Here is a 22,872-nt window from a genome sequence, read left to right as displayed (position 1 = left end):
TCCTAAATACAAAAGTAAAACAATGGAAAAGGATTCAACATGGTGGGTCGAATTTGTGATTATAATCATGGTTTTCTTCATCGGCGTTGTAGGCAACACTTTTGTTCTAATCATAGTGCACGAGAAGACAGCCAGGAAGACAATTCACGGAATATTTGTAACAAGCCTAGCCATTGCAGATTTGGTTTTGCTCTGTTTTGACTCGCCTGTTTCCATCCTTAAAAAATTTGGCGTGACTTCAGAGATGTTTAACTGCAAAATTAATATGACTGTTGTTACAACAGGTTACAATGCAGGGCTTTTTACCATCACATCTATGGCGATACATCGATGGCATGTTATAACTCATCCGTGGAGTCCAAAGCTAAAACGTCGAGGTGCAATAATATGGGTGTCCCTCGTATGGTTGGTGGCCTTTATTTTGGTTATTCCTCTCATCGTGGTTACCAAAACAACGGGGGATGGTTGCCATGAAGTTTGGCCCTCGCTTGGTCACCGTCAAGCGTACACTGCTTCACTAATGACTCTTCAGTACTTTCTGCCGCTTATTATAACAGCGATTTGTTACATTCGAATATGGCAATTTTTACTCAGGCGGCCCGTCATTCCACGAAGTACTGGGTTAACAAGCTCCGTCCAAGCTCCTGAAGAAGAAAACAATAGGGAGAGTGCTGTGATACTCAGAACTGTAGCAGTTATTGTTTTATTGTTTCTGGTTCTGTTATTGCCCACACAAGTTGCTTGGATGTTGTACGATTTCAGAAATGTTTCTTACGACGAGCTGTGGTTTGCATCAGAAATGCTTACAAGGCTGCACAGCTGTTTAAACCCCGTTGTGTATGGTGTCATGAACAGACAATATCGACGTAGCTACATCAGATTCTTATCGCGCATGTGCTGTTGCCATCGCTCTTCAATCATCGAGCCGTCTCCACCGCAAGCAACGCTGGCAAATCAGATGATGAATGTAAAAACTAATGTTTATGAAATACCGGAGACCGTGCATCCATAAGAATAGCACAGCCCTGGGAAATCGCGTTGTCCAAACCACTGCCATTTATATTATAGGACGGATCTCACTTGGGTTTTCCAGACTTTGCCTAGACTTGCAGTAAGTCGACCTTCTTAGGAACTTACATATGAGAAGTATATTGGAAGGGGCCTTGCTGCGTCAAGCCTTAGCAGACCTGATGCCAAGAAAAGAATTATCTGTTTCTTCAGTTTGTGAGAATTTGAAGTATTTATCTAAGGTTATGGCTCAGATTGATATAAACTTTGAATTCTTCCAAAATTTCTACTCTCCAGTTCATATGTCCAGCACTAAAAGTTTCAAACTTTTAGTCTGAATAAGCAGGCGTGACGTTGTACAAAATAAAGAGGTCACTAAATGAAACAATAAAGCTCATGCTTTATTCAAATTTTTGGGTTGATCTTTGTGTTGGGAATAATTTAGCCTAATCTTCATCCTAATACTATACTCTAATTTAAGGCTTTTTGGCTCTTTTTTGGGTTGATCGTGGAGTTGGGATAAATTTAGACTAATTTTTATCCTCTTCCTATAAACTCTAATTTTCGGCTTTTTGGCCCTCTTTTAAATTGACTGTGGTGTTGGCATGAGTTTAGGCTAATTTTGATACGAATACAATACACTCTAATTTTAGTCTTTTTGTCCCTTTTGCGGGGGTGATAGTGGTGTTGGCATTAAGATTCATTCTAACCCTATACACGCTTATTTTCTGCTATTTGGCGCTTTTTTGGATTGATCGTGGATTTGGGATTAATTTAGACTAATTTTCATCCTAACACTATACACTCTAATTTCCGCTTTTTTCGGGTGATGGTGGCGTTGGCATTACTTTAGCCTTATTTTTATCTTAATACTATACCTTCTAATATGTGGCTATCTGGTGCTCTTTTGACTTGTTCATAGTGTTGTGATTAGTTTAGCCTGATTTTCATTTTAAAACTACACACTCTAATTTTCGGCTTTTTGCCGCTTTTTTGCTTTTTGGATGATCGTGTTTTTGGTATTAATTTAGCCTGATTTTCATCCTTATTACACCCATTTTGAAATCACTGGTGATCCTTGCAATCTGATTGGCTCTCAACAGTGCGATTTATTCCCAAATTGCACCATTTTTTGCTCTAAATCGCATCCTTTCTTTAGCCCATCAAAATGGAAATCAAGTAACAAAAATAAATATTAAAATTGACAATGATACTCTGTGATTTCAAAATAGGTGTAATAAAGTGGTAATTGAACTTTGTGTCGTGCAATTTTGGTCTGAAATCATACTTGTGATTTCAAATCGAACTCGCGCCGCACGCTCGTTCGATTTTGAAATCACGCGTATGATTTCAGACCAAATTGCACTCCACTCAGTTCAATTACCATTATTAATACTATAAACTCAAACTTTCGGAATTTTGTCTCTTTTTGAGGTGATGGTCGTGTTAGCATTAGCTTAACCTTGTTTTCATCCCAATGGTATACACTCTAATTTTCGGCAATTTGTTGCTTTTTAGATTGATCCTGGTGTTGGGATTAATTTCAGTTAGTCTATTTTTCATCCTAATACTGTACACTAATTATAGGAAAAAGGAACAATTATTTTAACGCTCAGTGTAAAAATACGAAATGCAAACAATGTTCTTGGAATTGTCCCTAAACGTTGGAGCGTTCTTAACAGAGTCCATACTGGCGGATCGCCACCCTGGCGAAACAATGTTTTTTCTTTCTGGAGTGTATCAAGAATTTGGGGCGAAAACAATGGAAATTAAGGTGAAGAAAATTAACGCGCGATGTAATTAATGTCGCGGAAATTAATGTTCGCAAAAATTAACACGACTTACTGTAAACTTCGCGTTAATTTCATTAAGCCTTAATTCCTGTAAGGGAGACCATAGAAAAATGCCGTCTTCTTGTGAATTGTAACACGTGTGATCTTAGGGATCTCTTCAGGTATTTGAGTTGGGAATCACATTAGTGTGTACTTTATTTTTATTTTGGGTGTCATTTTAAATAGGTTTTCAGTTTTCGATTATTTTGTGATATGGATACTTATAAGGAAATAGATTTTGTCTATCGAATCTCCTTAGTTATGTTTGAATTGTTCAAAGGAGAGACAGAACGTGAAGGATAGCCTGCCAAGCTTAGCGCTCATTGTGTTATGCATATTATAACCCTCCCAATCCCAGCTCAGTTCGTTCCCACCAGAAGCCTGTGACTTTTAGAGAGGTACGCCTCTATTGTCGTTAATTTTCAAATTCTTTGGCAAATCAAGGCAGTATCTAGGCTGCTCCCGACACTTAAATTCATGGTGATCAAGATCATGTGGGTTCGGTGTATTGAGAGTTGACTGAACTCATCCAGCCTCCTCTGAAGTGCAAGCTAAAAATCGAGGAAAAATTATCTGCAGTGGCATATACGTAAATTCTAGTTCACCAAGTCCTGTTTGAACCAATCTTGTTCTCCGTTAGAGATAGCCAACTCTGGTGGTGAGGGTTTGTTTCTTGCAAGCTGTTGTGGTACAAAAGAAAATGCCGAATTTTTGTGCGTGTGTGGTGGGGGAGGGAGGGGGGGGGGGGGTGTTGGGGGCAGAGATAAGTGAGAACCTCACCCAATCGCGTACTCAGATCTCACTTTCTTGTACCAGGAGCCCATGGGCTCCTGCTTGTACTGAAGTGGAAAACCTGGTTACAAGATTAACTTCCGCCTTAGCTTCACAAAAAAATTTTGCGACTGCAGAATTATTACGTTTTTCTCTATTTGAAATTTGATGTGGCGCAAAAAGGAAATCGCGAGAGAAGACATTTCAAATACTCTATATTCACAAAAGTTAGTGTAGTGAAATATTGTCCCTTCGGTGCGCACTCATTGCCCCGTGCTTCGGGGATTTCTTGAAGAATAAGGTGACCGCAGTCTTGCGCGCGAGATTCCACGCTTTCTAGAATTCTGGCTTCGAGAGTCTCCGCGCTTTTGGTGGTTCGCTCCAAGCTTTGTCCTATTAAAACTCACAGAGGGAAGGTGGGAGTGTTCTTGTCTCCTCTGCAGTCGTTTTAGGTAGACGAACTTTTATCCCCAAAAAGCAGACGCGGTAGATTAAGATGCATAGTGAAAACGAATAACGTGTGCACGTAGTGGGCAATGAGTCCGGTGCGCACAACCCCACTAAAAGTTTCGGAACGCCGATACACCCCAACTAATGTCCAAAATATCCATCGCAGACAAACAAACAAAACTTTTCCTTGGCAGACTGGGAACTAGTTTCGCCCTGCTTGCAAAGCGGGATGGGATTGAATGTTGGCGGCGTGCGTTTTTCACCTTCGGCGCGAAAAATTGAAAGATTTCATCGAAAAACAGTCCAAAAAAGGTCAGTTTACTGTCTAACACTTCCTAAAATGTGTCATTATGCTCTACTTACAGTTTATTTTTAATTTGTTTACTGGTATGGTCATTTTTAATCCTGTTTTCAGGTGTAAATGACTTTGCGAAGCGCCATGTGCAAATATTTGTCTCGTGCAAGGCCGCAGCTTGCCGTTGGGCCGTGGAAAAGTTGATGGTTTCAACAAAAGGACAGCTTAACGTATAACTTTGGTTACTAGTGTGGATTGAGAAAGAGAATCTCCTGACTAAGGAAGCATGTGAAGCTGCCAGAGGATATTCCAGGTAAAGTCTTGTGTTTTCTGGTGTTTACGTACGGCGATGCAGTTTGACAATCTGGTATAGTCTTAAAAAAGCGGTTCCCTCTGTGAGTACCGGACAACAGATGACGTAAATTAAAAGAAACAAAAGACAGAAAACAAAACAACGCCAAACAAGACCTAACCACAATAGGTGTAAAACAATACAAAAAAATGCTCTCTGGGGGGGGGGGGGGGTGGGGGGCAAGGGAGGAGGGTACTCTTGGAGTCCTAGAGCCTTAAAGCCTGCATCACAAAGCCTTTCTCCTCTTGGCGTCCAGACAGAAATGCTGACTCTGGCTTAATGGAGCATAGGACCCAGTTGCATAAAGCATCTTAAGATAAGTGGAAATATTCTGCAGTCCCAAACGTTTTTCTCCCACTCTGTTTGGTGTTCCCTATCCTAATTTTTTTAGCAGTTACGAAAACGCCTTGCTCCCTCGGAAATTATGCACTTGTTATTGGCTTCCCCGAGGGGTGGGGACACCAGGCCATAGGTGTGAGAATTGGGGACGTTGTGTGAACTTTGCAACAAATTCAAGCACTTGAAGTGGAGGAAATGTAGGGGCTGAGATTTATGGCAAACCAACTCAGGGAATTGCAAAGACTTTGCTTCTGCTAAAGAAAGAAGTTATTGGAAGCAAGTCATTTTTTCAGAAAACATGGCTGACTAAAAAGAGAGGGTATGTGAATAGTTGAAATTTTCACGAGAATGTTTCATCTCAAGCATCAAAGTAACCATTCAAGGAGCTCAAATGAAGGTCTAATTTGTTAAAGTAGAATTTGTTATGTTTCCAAGTAACAATGAACTGAGATAATAGTATGTTCTTAGTTAATATTTGCCATTGCATATATAGGTGTCATTAATCAGTGCAGTTTTAGAACAGCTGCTCTAAGAGAGTTTAGGCCAGATGAAAAAGTTAACCAGAACGTTTATCGCTCAAGCTTTAGCATAACTGTTCAAGGAGATTAAATGAAGCACATAGGGGTAGTTCTAATATCAGTGTGAAAGGCATTGCTTTAATAGACTGAGAAACAGATGGACAATGATGAAAGAATGTTCTTTTTTATCATTTGCCAATACATGTTTAGTTCTAATTGTAAAGATCTAGAATAGCCTGCAAGGTGTTCAGGACAAGAAAATATAAAAGATTGATTTTTCATCACTGGCCAACCCTCCAAGCTGCGACCACTTTGGGCGCCATGGCAGCTAAAAGTTTGTCACTGGCGACCGGCCTTTGAATGAGAGTGGCCAATTTGGCAACCAAGGAATTATCGGATCAAAAGAAAAAAGTTGAATCATCTGGACTAGATGAAGTTTAAAGTATTTTCTAGGGGTTAATAGATCTTACATTGAATATTTCAGATCTTCCTGTTTAAAACTAGGCTAAATAACTAAACTTAAAACAGCAGCGAAATGCCCCAAGTGAACATCTTTGTTCTGCATGACTGATTTGAACGTTTGGTTGTCTAGCACGTGATGAGCTTTGCCCTCTCACCCGTGACATGTACAGCAATCATGCAATCTATTCTTGGAATCGATTGTTTGTCTGACCTAGAATATTTCCTCATTTTGTGATGGGTTGAAAGCCTGGCACATAAAAAACTGGCAAAGTCTTCGACTGATTGTGGTTCACAACAAATGTTTATAATATGCGCGGATGTAAAATGAAACCATCTACAAAATGAAACATGTTCTAAAAGGACGATACTATTTACAGACAAAACCCTTTTAACTCTGATGTAGCAGATATAAAATTAATCTTCTGGGTTATTGTTTGCATTTTTGAGCTGTTCGTCAACAAAAGTGATGAAATTGAAACTTAATATAATACCCGCTCTCAATGCGTGGAAAAATATTTCAGTGAAAATGGATGACAATAGGCTGTAACAATATTTTCCAAAACAAACCATCACTAGCAAAAAATCAAGACTTTTGATTTCTATTTAAATGTCTTAAGTCAAGAGGAGAGTGCGTTATTGTCAGTCCTCTATCATCTCCGTTTCCAGCTCAGACGAACAAGGACTTTTCACATTTTCTGATGCCTTTCTGTTTGTATTAATTTGCATTTCAGTAACAGACTAGTAACCTGAACAAAGGAAGCAAATTCAAACTTTTTTCATAAAGTTAGGTTATCTTTTCACAAGTTTTTCTTTCAGATGTTCCCTCAGGAAATAACTTTTCATGGCTGCATAAAAGCCATTTAAAATCCACAGACTCAATTTTCACGTGCATGTGGTTTATACCCATCAGTTGTTGCTCACCAGCTGCACTGAGACTTTTAGCACTTTTAATAGAATCAAAAAGCTTTTCTTTGCAAATTTGTAGTCTTTCATGATGCCTAACACAATTGAAGAAGACCTGTTGAATCTCGAATCAAACTTAATAGTTAATTACATTTGGTGTAGCTCTTCTTGTTAAGAATGAATAGCTTATAATTTCAGGGAATATAGTGTTCATCATAGAGGCACAAGGTCATGTGATTTACGTGAAATACCTACATGTAAATGATACTTCATTTTGCAAGAAAAGAGGTATAAAATTTTATCGCCCGAATTGTTGTTAAAGCCAGATTATTTCTCAAGGGAGCTATAACCCCAAATTCAGCATTTCAAATACAGTCGAACCTGTATACAACGGTCACCCTCGGGACTTGAGGAACTGGCCACTAAATACAGGTGGCCGCTTAATACAGGATCACTAAAAGTACTTACTGGGCGTTGTCTAATGTCAACTTTAATGGTGTTTAAAAAAAAAATTTCATGTAAGGAAACAATAGGACAATCAACACTCTTTCAAGTGATCAATACTTTAGACAAAGTTCAGTGCCAACTTGTAACTTAACGGTATAATATACGTAGCATTGTGTAAAAGCACTGTGCAATAAATTGTCCTCCACTCTTGTACGGTGTACAGTACTGTATTTCTAACTCACTTACTTATGTGACTTGCAGTTTACAACAAAATATCTTATTCCATCATTTCATAGTCATTACGATCGAAGTGGAGTTATAACGGTAATGTTGCTAATTAAAAGTAACACAATATACAGTAAAAAACTTCAAGTTAAAATTGGAATAGGGTAAGAATTACAGTGACTTAAAAAAGTCGGACACGTGCATTTGGTGCCTCGGAATTTGAAACTTTTGTTTTTAGAGCAAGTCGTTGACTGTCGGCACTGCCAGCGACAATTCCTGTTATCCATGGTACTGTGCATATGGCTTAGTTTCCATTCAAGGGTGGCCGCTTAATACAGGTAAAAATAACAAAGAAAGACAAACATAGTACTGCTACAGGGTGGCCGCGGCCGCTTAATAGAGGTGGCCGCCTAACACAGGTAACAAATACAGCCTTTGTATGCAGGAAAAATCGGGACTTTATAAACTGGCCGCTTAATACAGGGCCGTTATATACAGGTTTGACTAGGTATTATTAATAGGCCTTATCACAGTTTTCAATGCCATTTTGACGAGTAGGCAAACAGGCTTGAAATAACAGTGTTTGTATGGAAATCCGATATCAAACAATTTTCATAAAACCTCGCTTCTGAAAAATTCATGAATTGGAAACTTTAGGTACTAGGAAAAGGATTCTAAGAAAAAAATGGAGAGATGTAGCTGTGCCAGAAAGCATCCAGTCTTGTTTTGAACTTTCCATGCATTTCCCTGTATTTTTTCCTGCAAACTATTTTTAGTAGCAGTTCACGGCTGGTTTGCACAAATGAACAGACAAAGAACCCCCTGGAACAGAAATTCCAGGGAGGTGGGGGAGGGGGTCTAAAGTGAAAAACCTTCCATTGTGGGGGTATAGATATCTTCTGGAACCACACAATCAATCGTAAGGTGGAAGGTCGCTCATAACTCCGAAGGAATTACAACCCAAAAAGCACAGAAATTGATTTGTTGTTTAATTTTCATTGTGCCCTGAGGTTGACGAGTGAAAGCTGTTGTGATTTATTTATGGCCGCCGCTCGTGTGTCTTTTGTACAGTACCATGCAAAAGTAAGTTGACAGTCTCAACTTGAGACTCAATCCTCAAAGTTATTGAGAATCAAGGGTCGAGTATCAAGACACCCGAAGAATTTTTCAAGGATCTCGATGACAGATTTTGAGGAAACAATTAATTTCTTTAACAAAAAAAGAGAGAAAAAAAACGGTTTATGTGTGGCTCTTGCATCTAGTGTCCTCTGAGTTTGGTCGAAAATAAAACTTAAACCAAATCAGCGACAGTGAGTGTTTGATAATCTGTTTTGGCGCATTTTTTCGTTCCGCATCATTATTTAACACATGATCATCTGGTGGTCGTTGTTGTGAAATTAAAACATGCTCAAATTCATATGTTAGACTCAATGTTCAAAGTGAACTAAAAAACAACAAGAATACGGCTTTTTGGCTAATGAGAATGTAACACAGTCACTTCTGAAATATCCTTGCTACAAAAGCAGTACACCGCATATTATTATACTTGATTGTACTTGAATCTTTCAAATGAAATCTTTGAAAACACCTAAGTTGTCCTATGAACCTAGTTTAATGGCCTTAGCTCCCACGAGTCTCCTGTAGCTCAGTGGTAGAGCATCCGAACTAGTAATCGGAAGGTCTTCGGTTCGACTCCTGATAGGCGCACTCAGATTTTTTTCCTAAGTATCCCTGTGTCATTTACTGATTAATACATCATTCTCATTTCAGCTTTTCCTAAAATTTAAAAATGCACAGAAAAAAGAATTATGGAAGAATTAGGCAAGGAACCGGGAAAACTTAAAAGTGGCTGTTTGTTGAATTTGAGCAGACTTTGAGAGCCGCTGTGAATGTTTACTCCTTCGGCAAAGTGTCACAAATTTAAATAATTATCATCAAGATCATCTCAAAAGGCAGTGTCGCGTTTTTCACATTTTCTGTCAACTGATTTTAGATTGCAAACAATGTCTTCTTCTGACGGATGACTGGATTACCAGTTTGAAAAATGAAGGAAGCTAAACTACAAGATTTTTCAGCCACTTTTTCACAAGCTGAGAATGGAAACAATCTCTTTACCCTTACTAAAGCAGTATGCTGCATATAATTATGCTTGATATTACTTGAATTTTTTTAATCAAAACTTCAAAAACAGCATTTCCTTAATTGAAAATGGACGTCAACACTTTCAATTGTAATTGGGAGGGAACCGAGAAAACTTCAACGTGGCCATTCGCATTGGTATCTCCTTTGTGTAGGTCAGTCATTTTCTAGAAAAAATAATAGCCTATTTCTTGTTTATTTTATATTATTAGCATTTTGCTCAAAAACTTAATTCTTACATGACCAAAATAGAGCTCATCTGGAGCAATTTCAATTTCAAGGCAAAAGAGGCACTTGCACTAGTCTTGCCAAAAACACTTCAATTAAGTGCCTTGCTGGTCTTTTTTACATGTTGTTACAGGTACGTGGTTTGCAGTTTAAGCAAACCCCATCAGGGGCAATGTCTGTAGACACTGAGCCAGCATTAAATTATCTGTAAATGTGTGATACAAACATGACACTTAGCCAACTTTTTGCTAAGTTATGATTTTCTCTACAACCATTTTTTATCTAAAAAAAAAACATGGTGAAAAGTCTGCTTCTTGGGATATTAGCATCACAGTACTGTTCATGAAGGACAATCATGAATTATTCATAATTGTCCTTAAAACTCTAGTTAATGTCACTCTAGTTAATGTAACAGGTCCTTTGCTGATGCTCCCAGTAGTGAATATGCTGGACAAAAATATGGTATTAATTTTGTTAGTGTTTTGATCAGCCTAAAACAACTTTGGATAAAAATTGACACCATGGTGAACAAGACAGCATTCTCTGTAACCAGAGAATAATAGTTTTCACTGCAAATGCTTCGCTGTTTAAGACTGATCTGAGTGTTGTAAATCACTCACTGGGATCAAGATCATCGAATGCACTCCCTAACCTTTGATTATAGCTAGTTGCAGTAAATTAATTTTTGCTGTCATTAGACACATCACAACATCATATCATGTACATACCTGTTCTTTTGCAAAATGAGGTTTTGGTCAGACAAGGGATGGAAATTTGGAATGTTCTTGTTTACGAGAGAAAAATGATACAATCAAATGTCTCTAAATTACATTTAATACCATTCAACATAAAGAAATGCAGCTGTAAATTTCCAAAATTATATAAACTTTAGGCCCACATTGGTTGCATGACCAATATGCCACTAGCTCAAGTGGTGACTAAATATATGAGCTCATTCTTGTTAATGAATATCTTCCTTGTTTTTTTCTTTTTGATATTGTGATGTACGTGCCTTGGCAAAAAAAAAAATCGTCAGAAAAGCCACTCTTTGTACTTTTTTGTACTTTAAAATTTACCTTCAGTTTCCTGAGTGCAGTCCAGTATTTCAGAGAGAAGCATGGGTATAGTTTTTGTTGACAATCATGAAAATGGCATCAGTTGCCTTGTAAATTCCCTGGACACTTGACTTACTGTTCAAAGAAATATCGATAGCCAACAACCATGCAAAGGGTTCATCGTGTCTAAGCAGGTAGTTTCAAGAATTTTGAAATAAAACGACTTGTCGAATTTTTAGTGCGGTTTTCCTCGAATCCATTTTTGAAGGGGACACTTTAAAGAGCTAAAACTCAAAGGGAATTTGTTTGTTTGCCTTCAATTATTTGGACAGTAGCTAGTTTAACATAAAAACAACAATCAAAGGCTCCTGTGAGCCAACTCGTGAATGCAGATGACACATCAGTAATTGAAATTTAGACGGCTACGGAAACTAATCCTTGAAAGCTAAAAGAAATTATATCTTTGCCCGATTATGTAACGAAAAATAACCATTCTTGTACTATAAAAATGATTGTCAAATTATTCTCTACAGATTGAATAAGCCGATTATTCTGATGCGCCGATTAATTAATTATTCAAAGTTCATAGAGGCACGCTATGTGCAGCTATGTCATGGAAATTCGTGTCCTATAGTCTGGGGCTACTGGATTTTGCGATTGGGCTAGTGGATTCTGACCATCACTTGCCCGATGGGCAAGTGAAGTTTTTTTGGGAATTAAAATTACAAAACTACTGTAGGGCATACTTTTTTTAACTTCCGGGTAGATTTGTGTTTTTCAAGCCGATCTCACAAAGGGAAATCTCTTCAACGGGTCTTCAACAAAGTATCGCATTACATTTCATGCCCGACATAAATGCGTGAAATTTTTCCTTTGGAGTTCAGTCCACGCAATCCTCATGTAAAAATAATGAAATATGACAAGCTCTTGCTAAGTAAGAATTATTTATCGACCGCGTCCTTTTGCTTTCCTATAAATTACCAGTTGTAAATTTCAAAAATGAAACATTTTTTCCCTTTGAAACCTCCATGAAAGCTGACAAGATCTTAAAGTGTTCATTTCACCAGAAATTTGCATACTTTTCTTTACTACGTCACTGATGTGTGACATGGCACTTTCCGCTTTCTCACGCATTCTTTCTGACTAAAACGATTCAGTTAGTTCAATCGCGAAGGGAGGATAGGTTAAAAAATCGGTGAGGCCTACAATAAATAAGGCCACCAGTGCTAAAGGTAAAAGCTCTAAAAAGCGTCTTGTTTATTCAAAGTCCATGCCAACAATTACTTTTAAATCAAATTATTTTTTAATTCAATTATTTCCAAATTAAATTATTTTTAATTCTTAAAAGACACCGATTTTTGTGGAAAGAAATGAAAAAAGCTATAACTTTGCTCAGATTCAACGAAAAATCTCCATTCTTACACTAAAATGATTGTCAAATTATTCTCTACAGAATGGATTAGACAATTCTGATGCGTCGTGAAAAAAATTTCCAGGTTTTTTTTTTTTTCACTAATTGACTTGACGACCCCGGCTTTTCTGAAAAAACTGAAAAACCATGTAACTTTGCTCAGATTTAACGAAAAATCTCCATTCTTGCATTAAATGATCGTCAAATTATTCTCTACATATTAAATAAGAATCACCTGATACGCCGTGAACAAAAAATGTTTGCGTGTTTTTTCCACTAATTGAATTTAAAACTTGACTGCGCACGCCCGAAAGTTAACGACAGAACCGAACAACCATCCAAGCGCACACCCAGCTTAATATCGCTATAACTCGTTCATTGCGCATACGTGCATTCACGAGTTAAAAATCTGTCTGCGAATTTTTTCTTTCTAAATATTTTTTCTCCGAGAGCCATTTTTGTACGATCACCCCACATTTTTTGAAATCATATTTCCAAAATGTTCTGTCACTTTTCACTGCAATTGAGTATGGCGAAACGCAGAACATTTTTTTAGCACTTTGGGTCCGGAAACTGAGGAGCAAATTAAATTAGTGAAAAACAAAATATGCTTTGACTTGTAGCTTTCAAGAGGTGATTTGGACGCTCGCATTTAGAGGTGGTGAAAAATTCGACAATTCATTTTATTTCAAAATTCTTGGAATAGTTTGATAGCCAGCTCTATAAGCTTTAATTTGATATGGGGGTTTAGGTATCTACAGTTTAAACCAGACGCGTTATATTGCTTCGACGCGAGACACCTCTTAAGGTATATGGTAACTTTAATTCGCAAGAGTTTTATTACGTTTACCCTAAACAATGGTACAATCATCAAAATGAGGTTTCACCAAAGAAATGTAAATAAATAGCAGCATTCTGTACAGATCGATTGTGAAAGCTGCCCACAACTATTAGCGCTCAGTTAAGTGTCATAAATGCCATACAAATCGCTTATAGCAATAACACTTTGAGTAACTTGTTTGTGGGCTTGTGTTTCAATTCGAGACAATAATTATTTTCTGTCACAAATTAAACTAGTCATACTGTGCCTTTTCATTTGTTGATTGGAAATTTTTCCGCATGGCATAGCATTTTTCTTTTTTTTTTAACCACCTTTCTGCAACTAACATGACAATGTATCATATTTGGTGCTCTCTAGCTCTTGTTTAAACTTAGGCAATTTTTGATGGTAAATAAATAATGCAGTTATACTCTGTACATCATAATAATTTCCATCATAGATTTTGCCATCAGAATAGAGTATTTTGTCATTTAAAACATCATTGTAGGCCTCATAGATCCAAAGATATAATATTGTCATCATTGCCTTCAGTTTCCCGTTGACCATGATGCTAAACCAGTTACAGAATGTGTCATGATGCTTGCTAGCTATTGTTTCAACTCACACAGTTTTCACTCATAAATAAATAACCTTGCCATAATCTGCGTGTCAAAATAATTGAACGGTTGGATCGCTTTTTGTCGTTTTAGCTCAGATTCACCAGAGTTTTTGCATTGGTCTTGAATTCCTTCAGGAAGTGTTGCCTCAATGTTTTATACGCTGATTTTTTTTTCTTTTTTTTTTTTTTTTTGCTTCGTTTTGTGATAAAAATGGAAATCTTGCCCATAATCATAGGTTTTTATTTAAAATGAAGCACAGAGCAGCGGATAAAACACATGAGCAACGTTTCCCAAGGCAATTCAAGGCCACATACAAAAGCTCCAGTGAATCTGATCTGAAATGCACACAGCTAGGTCATGGTTATGCTCTGTCAGCCCTTCTAATTGGATCTGATTCATAAATTTTGCCGTCAAAGGAAGTGTTTTGCCATTTTAAGCGTCTTTGTAGGCCTAATAGAACTGGAGGTATCATATTTAAATCTTTGCCTAGACGGTCAGCCAGCTTGCTGGCTCTGGTTTGAACTCGGACAATTTTCACTTGTAAGTAAACAGAAAAAAAAAAATACTGCCAGGCATCATGGCTCCAAGACAGAAGAATATGGGTTCTAGGGATCCATTGGTTTACTTCAGAGCTCCATTTAGCCAAAATCAGGATTTGTGTCTGGGCTCCAAGCAGAGAGCAGCTTTGGGCTCCAGCCTCTGTGATAAAACTTTCATGGCTCTAGGGCTCCAAAGTTACAGGGAATATAAAAATAAAGGGTGTTGGATGTAAGGTAGATGATTGTTCTTTTCCATGTGTGATCAGTAAAATGGTCGTGAGCTATGATTTTTTCATTTCAAAAGGAATCGAAAACTTAACTATGTTCCCACCCCTCTCTCCTCCCTTTTTGGCAACTTACATGTATGTGAGCAGGAATACCCAATTTCTGGACTTCAATACCCAAGCATATCCATTCCATACTCCCCCCCCCCCCCCCCCCCTCCACTCTCCTCCGGGGAACAGAAGTGTTTTATTTGGACGCAAACAAACTAGTAAGACATTTTCCCAGAAAAATTGAAGAAACTTGTGGCCTTCAGACGGACCATTATTTTTGTTAAAAATGTACTCTTTCCTGTATATTTAGGCCAAACTTTTTCCTTCTCAAGGAACTTCTACTCAATGGCTAAGATACCCGAACAAAAAGTAAAAAAAATGTTTGCAAGTGAAAGAAAGAATGAGCATGCAAATTCAAAGAACCACCTGGGTTGCTGTAGTCTCCCTCGCAGCTGTTCTGTGTCTCGTCACGCAACGCTCCTCCTCACAAACGGCTGCTCACATTCGAACCACATTCCTTTCCCGATTTAAGCCAATCACTGCTACAGCCTCATTTTCTGGAACTGCCTCGCACCAAATTATCTCTTGATGACTTGCCCAATCATAGCCCGTGTTTTATCGTCAGATAATTTGATAAGAATCACGTTAAAATGGGGTTGACATACCTGTGCATTGCCCACTGTACCTCCATTGTGTTGATAAAAGCCTTTTCAGTTTTGTTTTACAAGCGTGTGTTAAAGCGATTTTCCTTTTGTATAAGAGATTCTTCCCTTTTGATAAAAATGTGATGTGAACGCTCTGCTTTATGGTGTTTGTCTTGATCGTGAGGGGGAATTCTCAAATATACTGAATAGAGGTTTTTTTTACTGATCATTCTGAGTCGTTAGGATTAGTTTTTGATATGCTAGCCAGTACATTTGATTAGGTTTATTGGCTCAGATTAACTGCAAGATTTTAGGTAGCGCTAAATAAATGTTATCTGTGAAGACGCAGGATCCGTGTATTTCTATTCTCGTTATTCCGCTTATGCTCTTGTATCTCGCTACAGGAAGATTGCAGGATGTTTGTTTATCACGGTTCATTGTTGTTTCTTGCTTGTCATTGTTGTCCCATTGTCATTTTTTCATGCGAAAACTTATGTCATTCTTGCTTCGCTGATACATGATTGACCCCTTCAATAGACCACAAAAAACAATTAGAAAGGAATGTGGTTTGAATGTGAGCAGCCATTTGTGGGGAGGAGCATTGTGTGACAAGACACAATGGTTGCGAGGGAGACTAGGGTTGCTTTTGCTCCCATTCAAAAGTCTCAAATAGTTGAATTGTGCACGTGCCTGAAATCAAATTTTCCACTCATTAATTTATTTTACGACAGATATATATTCGTGTAACACATTGAACAAAGTCTCTTAAAGTTATTTTCTCTTTTTTGGCAGACAAAGAAGAAAACCAGATGGATAGAAGGACAGACATAATTATTTTATTTTGTGGAGAGTGGAGAGGACAGCATTAGGACAAGAAGAATCCAGATGACTTCAAACACATGGATTGGTTTGAAATTTATAGAGCCTCAAGATTATTTTAATTGTAACTTTTTCCAAAGCTTTAGAAATTTAAATGAACTCTGACCCAGCCCGGGAGGTCTTTGAATGTGGGGTACAGCTGGCCTGGGGTTTTCCTCCTAGGAGCAAGTGGACGTACGAGGAGGTTTTTCACCCAGCTGTTGTTCCACAACCCCCATTCAATTTAGTCGTTGCTTTGAATTTTTTTTTTTTTTTTTTTTTTTCACTTTATGTATTGATAGTTTTTCAGCCCATTACTATTTTAACCAGCTACAAAGTTTTTGTCTTGCATACAGTTTATAATTAAGCAAACATCCTATCTGATTTTTGCAACTCTTTACAATTTCTAGAAAATATGATATCTCAATTGGGTCATTTCATCTTAGTAATGGCTCAATGAAAGCAATTTCCTTTTTTTTTGTCAGTGAAATTTCCTCTAGCTAGCAGAAAAATAGATATGATCTTCCTTCTGTAGCTGGTTAGATAATGCTGAGCAAACCCAAGCTTGCCAACCATCCAAGGATGATACAGGGCATTACCTGTACCTTATTTTGTTCCATACTTCAAATAATTATTTGAATTAACCACTTTTACTGGATGTTTGGGCACTAAATTTAGCAAAAGAAAAATATAATTTCCAATCTTAGAGTGTACTCAAATGCTGCTGCATTTGTGACTAAATTTTTCATAACTTACAAACTTTAGCAGAAGCCAGTTGTCTATTTTTTTTTTCAGTAATTTTTGCTGGTTTGGTTGGCAAGTTTTTTTTTTACGCCTTCTCTCTTGTGAGTGTGCCGCCATCAAGTATACAAACAAGTGTCCATTTTTGTTTGATAGCAAAAAGGTTTTACTACTAAGAAATAGACAGATCTTTTCTTTTTCGTTTAAAAAAAATGGAAAATTACCATGCTCCTACACAGCTTTTAACTATACTCAGAGCATTCCTTTGTTTTTTTAGAGGTTTTTCTTTTCCTACCATTAATACCCTATAGCACAAATTTGCAGAATTCTTAAATTTACCTTAATGGCTGGAAAAATAGAAATTATTTAGTGGTATTCAGTTCGTGTTGTTTGAAGATCATATGAAACTAAACATCAAAATCAACAGTCAGTTAACATTTTGTGTTCAAAACTAAAAAAAAAATGAGAAGGGAAAGTGCCAGAAATTATCTTTCACTTGAGGTTTGTTTGATGATCCGGCATGAAACATTGCAGCAAAGAAAATATTGGTGGATTAAGTTTTTAACACAGAATTGAGACACATGTTTGTACCCTGAGTTGGGGGAATAAGTTCATTGTTCAGACTGAATTTGTGCTGACATTCCAATATTCAATTTCGTTTTAGAAGCAAAATTCATTCTTATCTACGGATGTAAATCAGCATGTGTGAATTCTATTCTTCGGAGAAAAGGGTTTTAAATTTTGGAGCTTTCACTTCTATTGCAGAAGTTCATCAGCAAAATAAAGTGTAAAACATGGATTTTCATCTCTGACAAGCTGTCTTTATACATCATTTCACTGATGAAGCTTCTGCGATAGAAGTGAAAGTTCGAATTTAAAACCTTTTTCTCCAAAGAAAAGTATTTACACTCATGAATTTACCTTGATTTAGAATGTTAAATGGAGACCTGACAGCTGGCCTTCATTTTAATTGCTCAGAGATTTGCCAAAATCTTATTCCTCCAACTTCTGCACTAAACTTGTATTCAAAACAGTGATGGAACTGCTGAAAGGAATTTACATTTATCAGGCCTTTTTCAACCTCTAAAGAAAAATAATTTCTTTATAATTTTTTGTGACCAAATTGAATGAGTCTAAAACACTTCACTGAAAAACCAGAGTGAATTGCCAATTCTTCTGTTCAAAATCCAACTGATAGCCAACAATTTTTATTGTAACAATATTATAGTGCTGACAACCAAAAGAAAAGAAAGAGGACAAGATACCTTGAAACTCACCAATCACAAGCCTTAGCCAAGGCCCTTTGAACTGACAGAACAAAACCTCTAATTGGTTCTTCTAAATAAATTGAGATCAAATTACATGTTAACTGTTGTTGCAATGTTAAACTTCAGAATTTTGCCTGTTAATGCCATTTATCATTCAAAATTAATGTAAATAGCAGTGTCCATCGCTGTTTTAAATTTACATTTTATTATGACCTACATCTTTCAGTCATGATCATGTTGAACAAAAATATACAACTCATTAAGCATTAATAAATTGGGAAAGGAAAGTAGTTTTGACAGTACTAAAACAATGCAGCATATTTGAAATGGTGGTGACAATAATTCACTCCTTTTTTGGCCCCACTGTGAAATGACATCTCATAACATGTTAGACAACACAATTCCACACTGTCAGAACAGTATTTTCATCCAATTTGTATATTCTAAGCATTACATGACAAACAGACTCTGCTGTCATTAACAGTAGAATACACTTAATGCTCAACATGATCATGATTGAGTAGTTAGTTGGTCTAAGTACTGTTTTACTCATTTCAAAACAAAGGAAGCAGCAAATAAATATATTAAAGTAATCAATGTTATGCAAAAATGGAGCATTACATGTAGGAAACTATTTTAAGTTTCTTGGACACATTATTCACATTATTTTACAAAATTTTCTTTTAGTTTTCATTACCTAAAAATTTGTCCTCTCACTATAAGGGGCTTGCAGGGATAATGAAACAAATTAACCAGCAACAATTTTTTTCTATACCTAGACACAATAATTTTTATTATTCTGCCTCCTTTGTTTTGTAGAACTCAAGCTCATTGACACTGAAATTATTTTAAGCTTTTAAAGGTGATAGGTCTAGGGAGAAATGGTCTTTTGGGGGTTTTTCGTTCGACAGATGATATCTTTCAGCCGCTTTAAACAAATTATACACAATATTATTGAAGATGAAATTTATAGTGTTCACCTTGGTCAAAAAATGGCACCTTGGCTAATCAAAGAAATCTAATTCAACTGTTTCATAATATTATTTCTGGCCTTTCTCTAGAAAACCTGTCAGGATTTGGAAAAATAAAATTAGTGGCTGAAGGATCTTTTCTGATTTTTTGGCATCAATGAGCTTGATTTGTAACTATAATAATTAATTTGTATTGTTTTTGCTTAGCTTTATTAGTAGGTAACACAAACTGGCGGCACACTCACAATCTAGTCAACCATCTTCCTGCCACTGGGTTGTGGAAACTCTGGCTCTGAGAAGGTCTGTGTTTCTGGCGTCCTCTGCAATATTCTAACCGAGAATCCTGGAGGGTTTATTCTGATCGACTGATTTCTGAGGGGTGATGTGGACACTGGGAGATTCACTGTTGATTCACAAGGGGACATGACAACATGGAGGCAGGTGAGGGTTTGTTTCCTTTGTCTTCTGGGTTTGATTCAGCTTTGCTTGGATACCACATTGCTAAATTATTGCAGGGGGAAGTTATTTTGGTCAAGATGCTTGTTTCACTTCCACTGTCATGGGTGAAAAACTTAGGTGTTTAAGGGATGGGGCTATGGTCAGGCTACTCTGATGGATGGTGATAGGGGGGACATTAAGAGGCTGGGGACCCTGCACGCCCCTCTCTGTCGACTAACATGTAGCAATTCGGATTGAGCTGGAAGCCTTGTTGAGGGGATTCTTTGCGGTTTAGCCTTGTATTCTGTAAGCGGGGTGGGGAACTCTCCACCTTCGCCATGCTTACAGCCTACTTGCTGTGTTGCTGCCTAATCAAGTTTTTTCTACGCATTGAGCATTTTCTGCAGTCGCAAAATCCTTGCACTCCAAATTATTCACTTCGAGCCAAAACATTTTCCAAAGTTTTTAAACAAAGGGCACTGCCCTTTCAAATTTTGTTTGCCTGTATAATCACCAAATTATGACAAAAATTTATTGATCATTTCCTTTCAATGAAAAATTATGGACTAAACTTTACCAACCAAATTTTCTTTAATAATAAATAGAATAATTGTTTGTCTCGCAATGTAGTCACTTAAGTGGTAGAAGATTGTGATCTACAACTTAAGTAACAACATCATGAGACAATTTACAATTGTTTATTTATTATTGTAAACCACTGATTTGCAAAACACGTCACATGGTACAAAATAAGATAGCAGTTATCAGATGATAACCATTGCCTGATTTTTTCAACGAGAAAAAACAAAGAAAACATCACAGTTAGGTTTTTGATGTTTCAATCCAAACCAGTCAGCTTACATTTATTTTCCTGCAGTCTTGCTATGGCTAGCACTAGCTGTTTTTCCATTTCCACATTAAAGCGTATGTGTTTAAGGACTTAATCAGAGGGTTATGAATAAATAAACCTCTTTCTGGTTTACTGGTATATTGGATGATAATGCCCTCAGTTTAAAGATTGTCCTCAAAATTTCATAGTTGCCCTTGAAGCTTTGTTTCTGGGTTAACTGTTTACTTTTTTAGACAATCTTTCAGCCTTGGGCATTATCCTTTTTTATTTGTTTATTATTTTTCTTAAATGCTCTTATATACCAGCTGCCTGATGGGGTTTATTTAGTAAAATTATTATATTCCACCAAAATGATCAATTATCCTTTTCACAAATTTTCTTTCTAAAACATCTTTCAGTTTTGTTGAACTCCAACAATAATAAAATTCTTGTAGGAACACGGCTACTGTATTCGTAGAACAATTTCTTGATGAATTTTGTTCAGATTCCAGGACCCCAAGTACACAATACAAGAATCATACACCTTTCAAGTGTTTGTGTTCATGTATAGTGTTTGGGCCGCCTGTGATCAGATGAAATTGACAGGGAAATGTACTATGACATCATGTGACATAACAGTTTAAAGAATTCAGTTGGTCCTACTTTGGCTCTTTATTTTTGTTAGAAAAAAATAATAACAAAACAAAATGCTTGTAGATGTATTGTTGTCTAATGATGTCACAGTTCATTTCTTTTTCTCAAATCATTAATAATTCATGATTCAAAAACGGAAAATCATTACCGTGAAGGCGACTTGGCAAATGTGATCTAAATTATTATGAAATTTGGTAAACTTTCTCCGTCAATTTCTCCAAGAATTATTAATGGTTTGAGAAGCTATATCAAACACTCGATTGAGTTTCATCCGATTTCCATACATCGAGAATTTGGTCGAAAAAAAAAACTCGGCCTCGCCTCGTTTTGTTTCATGCCAGTTCTCGCGTTTGGAAAATCGGATGAAACTCTTCCTTTGTTTGATACCTATATAATTCCAGAAAACTGATTTGCCATTAGCCTAAATTGACTAAGAAAATCGTAACAAGAAATTTATTTTTACGGCCCCCACTAAATTATGCATGCTTACAAATTTTGTTTACAATTGTATTCAAAAACCATTTGACAGCTTTCACGAAATTTTTTCACCGCAAATTAGCATAATATTGCACATGCTCTCTACGTCATCCGGAGCTGTGTGCATAATTTCATTTCGCAGTTCAAACTCTTAAAACCATAATTTTTGTCAAAATGTCGTTATTTGCCTGTTTCACGCCGATTATAATTGAGACAACATGCACATAAATCGAGTTTTACCGCAGGCTAGCGAACATCAAAAAAATTGCTAGCAAAAATTTAGATCCGCTTTCTTTACGATTTTATAGCGCTTTCACACATTAAAATGTTTTTCTGCTTGGATTTTGCGACTAAATGGCGGGATTAGGGGCGGCAAATTTCGCTTTTGGCAGCTTCACAGAAAGAACTACCCTCCACGAGACTTTATGGTGCTCTTTGATTTGCTGTATGACAAGGTTAGGCCGGGGAAATGGTAGACGGCACGCTGAACCGGTCTCGTCCTCCTCCTCTTATGATGAAACGCCGACCTTGCTCTAGAACAGCGACGCTAATTTTTTTCATCCAAGACAGTGGAAGATGTAACATCAAACCTTGAATTTGGGGAAATATTTTATTTTATTTTACCGTGAGGCCAAATTATGAAACAAGCATATTCCAACCACTTTCAAACTGATTGGCAATTAAACAAACATTTAGGAATTGTGGTATCCAGGTAAAGTTGGATTGGACTCTAGAGGACAGGGAAACAAACCCTCACTAGCCTCCATGTTGTCATGTCCACTTGTGGATCAACAGGGAATCTCCCAGTGTTCACATCACCCCTTAGAAATTATAAGATCAGATAAAACTTGACAGGATTTCAAAGTTGGAATATTTAATGAGGACAAAAGAACACAGAACAACTCAGATCAGAGCGGAAGCAACCCGAAAGGCAGGGGGGTGGTTGGCTAGATTTTTTTTTATTCATTTTTTTACAACTTTGTCAATGTTAAACAAAAATAATAAACCTTTTTTCACTGCAAACTTAGTGAGCGTTGTTTTGTCTGCAATACAATAGTGAACCAAGTAAACTTAAGATTATTCTAAACCTTTTTGATTGTGTTACGCACAAAGACCTGTAAAATCTCAGCTCTAGAGTGAAGTATCCAAAGCTGTACATCATTTTGAAGCTTAAAGAAAGGAGAAACTTAAGAAATCAAACCTCTTTAACACTAAAACTGTACCCACTAAAAGGCCTAAAGTGCAAATTTACTGAGGTCTATAAACATGAATTACTTGAACAACCACCTCACTCTACTGAACA

At 37.0% G+C, this 22,872-nt stretch overlaps 1 protein-coding gene and 1 long non-coding RNA gene across 2 annotated transcripts; both read left to right on the top strand.

Moving 5' to 3' along the window:
• The first annotated feature begins 22 nt into the window (after positions 1-22).
• Positions 23-1,012, top strand: LOC146458159 (neuropeptide FF receptor 1-like). The gene has a single exon (XM_085091350.1). It carries the CDS (start codon positions 23-25, stop codon positions 1,010-1,012), a length of 990 nt encoding a protein of 329 aa, XP_084947476.1.
• A 3,257-nt stretch (positions 1,013-4,269) lies between these two features.
• LOC146458158 (uncharacterized) lies at positions 4,270-21,116 on the top strand. The gene is made up of 3 exons (XR_014858344.1): positions 4,270-4,373; positions 4,477-4,669; positions 16,126-21,116. It is a non-coding gene; the product is annotated as an uncharacterized LOC146458158 (long non-coding RNA).
• The last annotated feature ends 1,756 nt before the right edge of the window (positions 21,117-22,872 follow it).

Source organism: Pavona decussata, unplaced genomic scaffold, assembly GCF_977016875.1.
Source record: "Pavona decussata unplaced genomic scaffold, jaPavDecu1.1 SCAFFOLD_234, whole genome shotgun sequence".
Taxonomy (NCBI): domain Eukaryota; kingdom Metazoa; phylum Cnidaria; class Anthozoa; order Scleractinia; family Agariciidae; genus Pavona; species Pavona decussata.
The sequence above is the reverse complement of the archived record's forward strand: the minus strand, read 5'-3'. Positions and strand labels throughout refer to the sequence as shown.

What these genes read in the sequence shown, in the direction of transcription:
- LOC146458159 (XM_085091350.1), top strand. Translation starts at nt 23, where the DNA reads ATGGAAAAGGATTCAACATGGTGGGTCGAATTTGTGATTATAATCATG.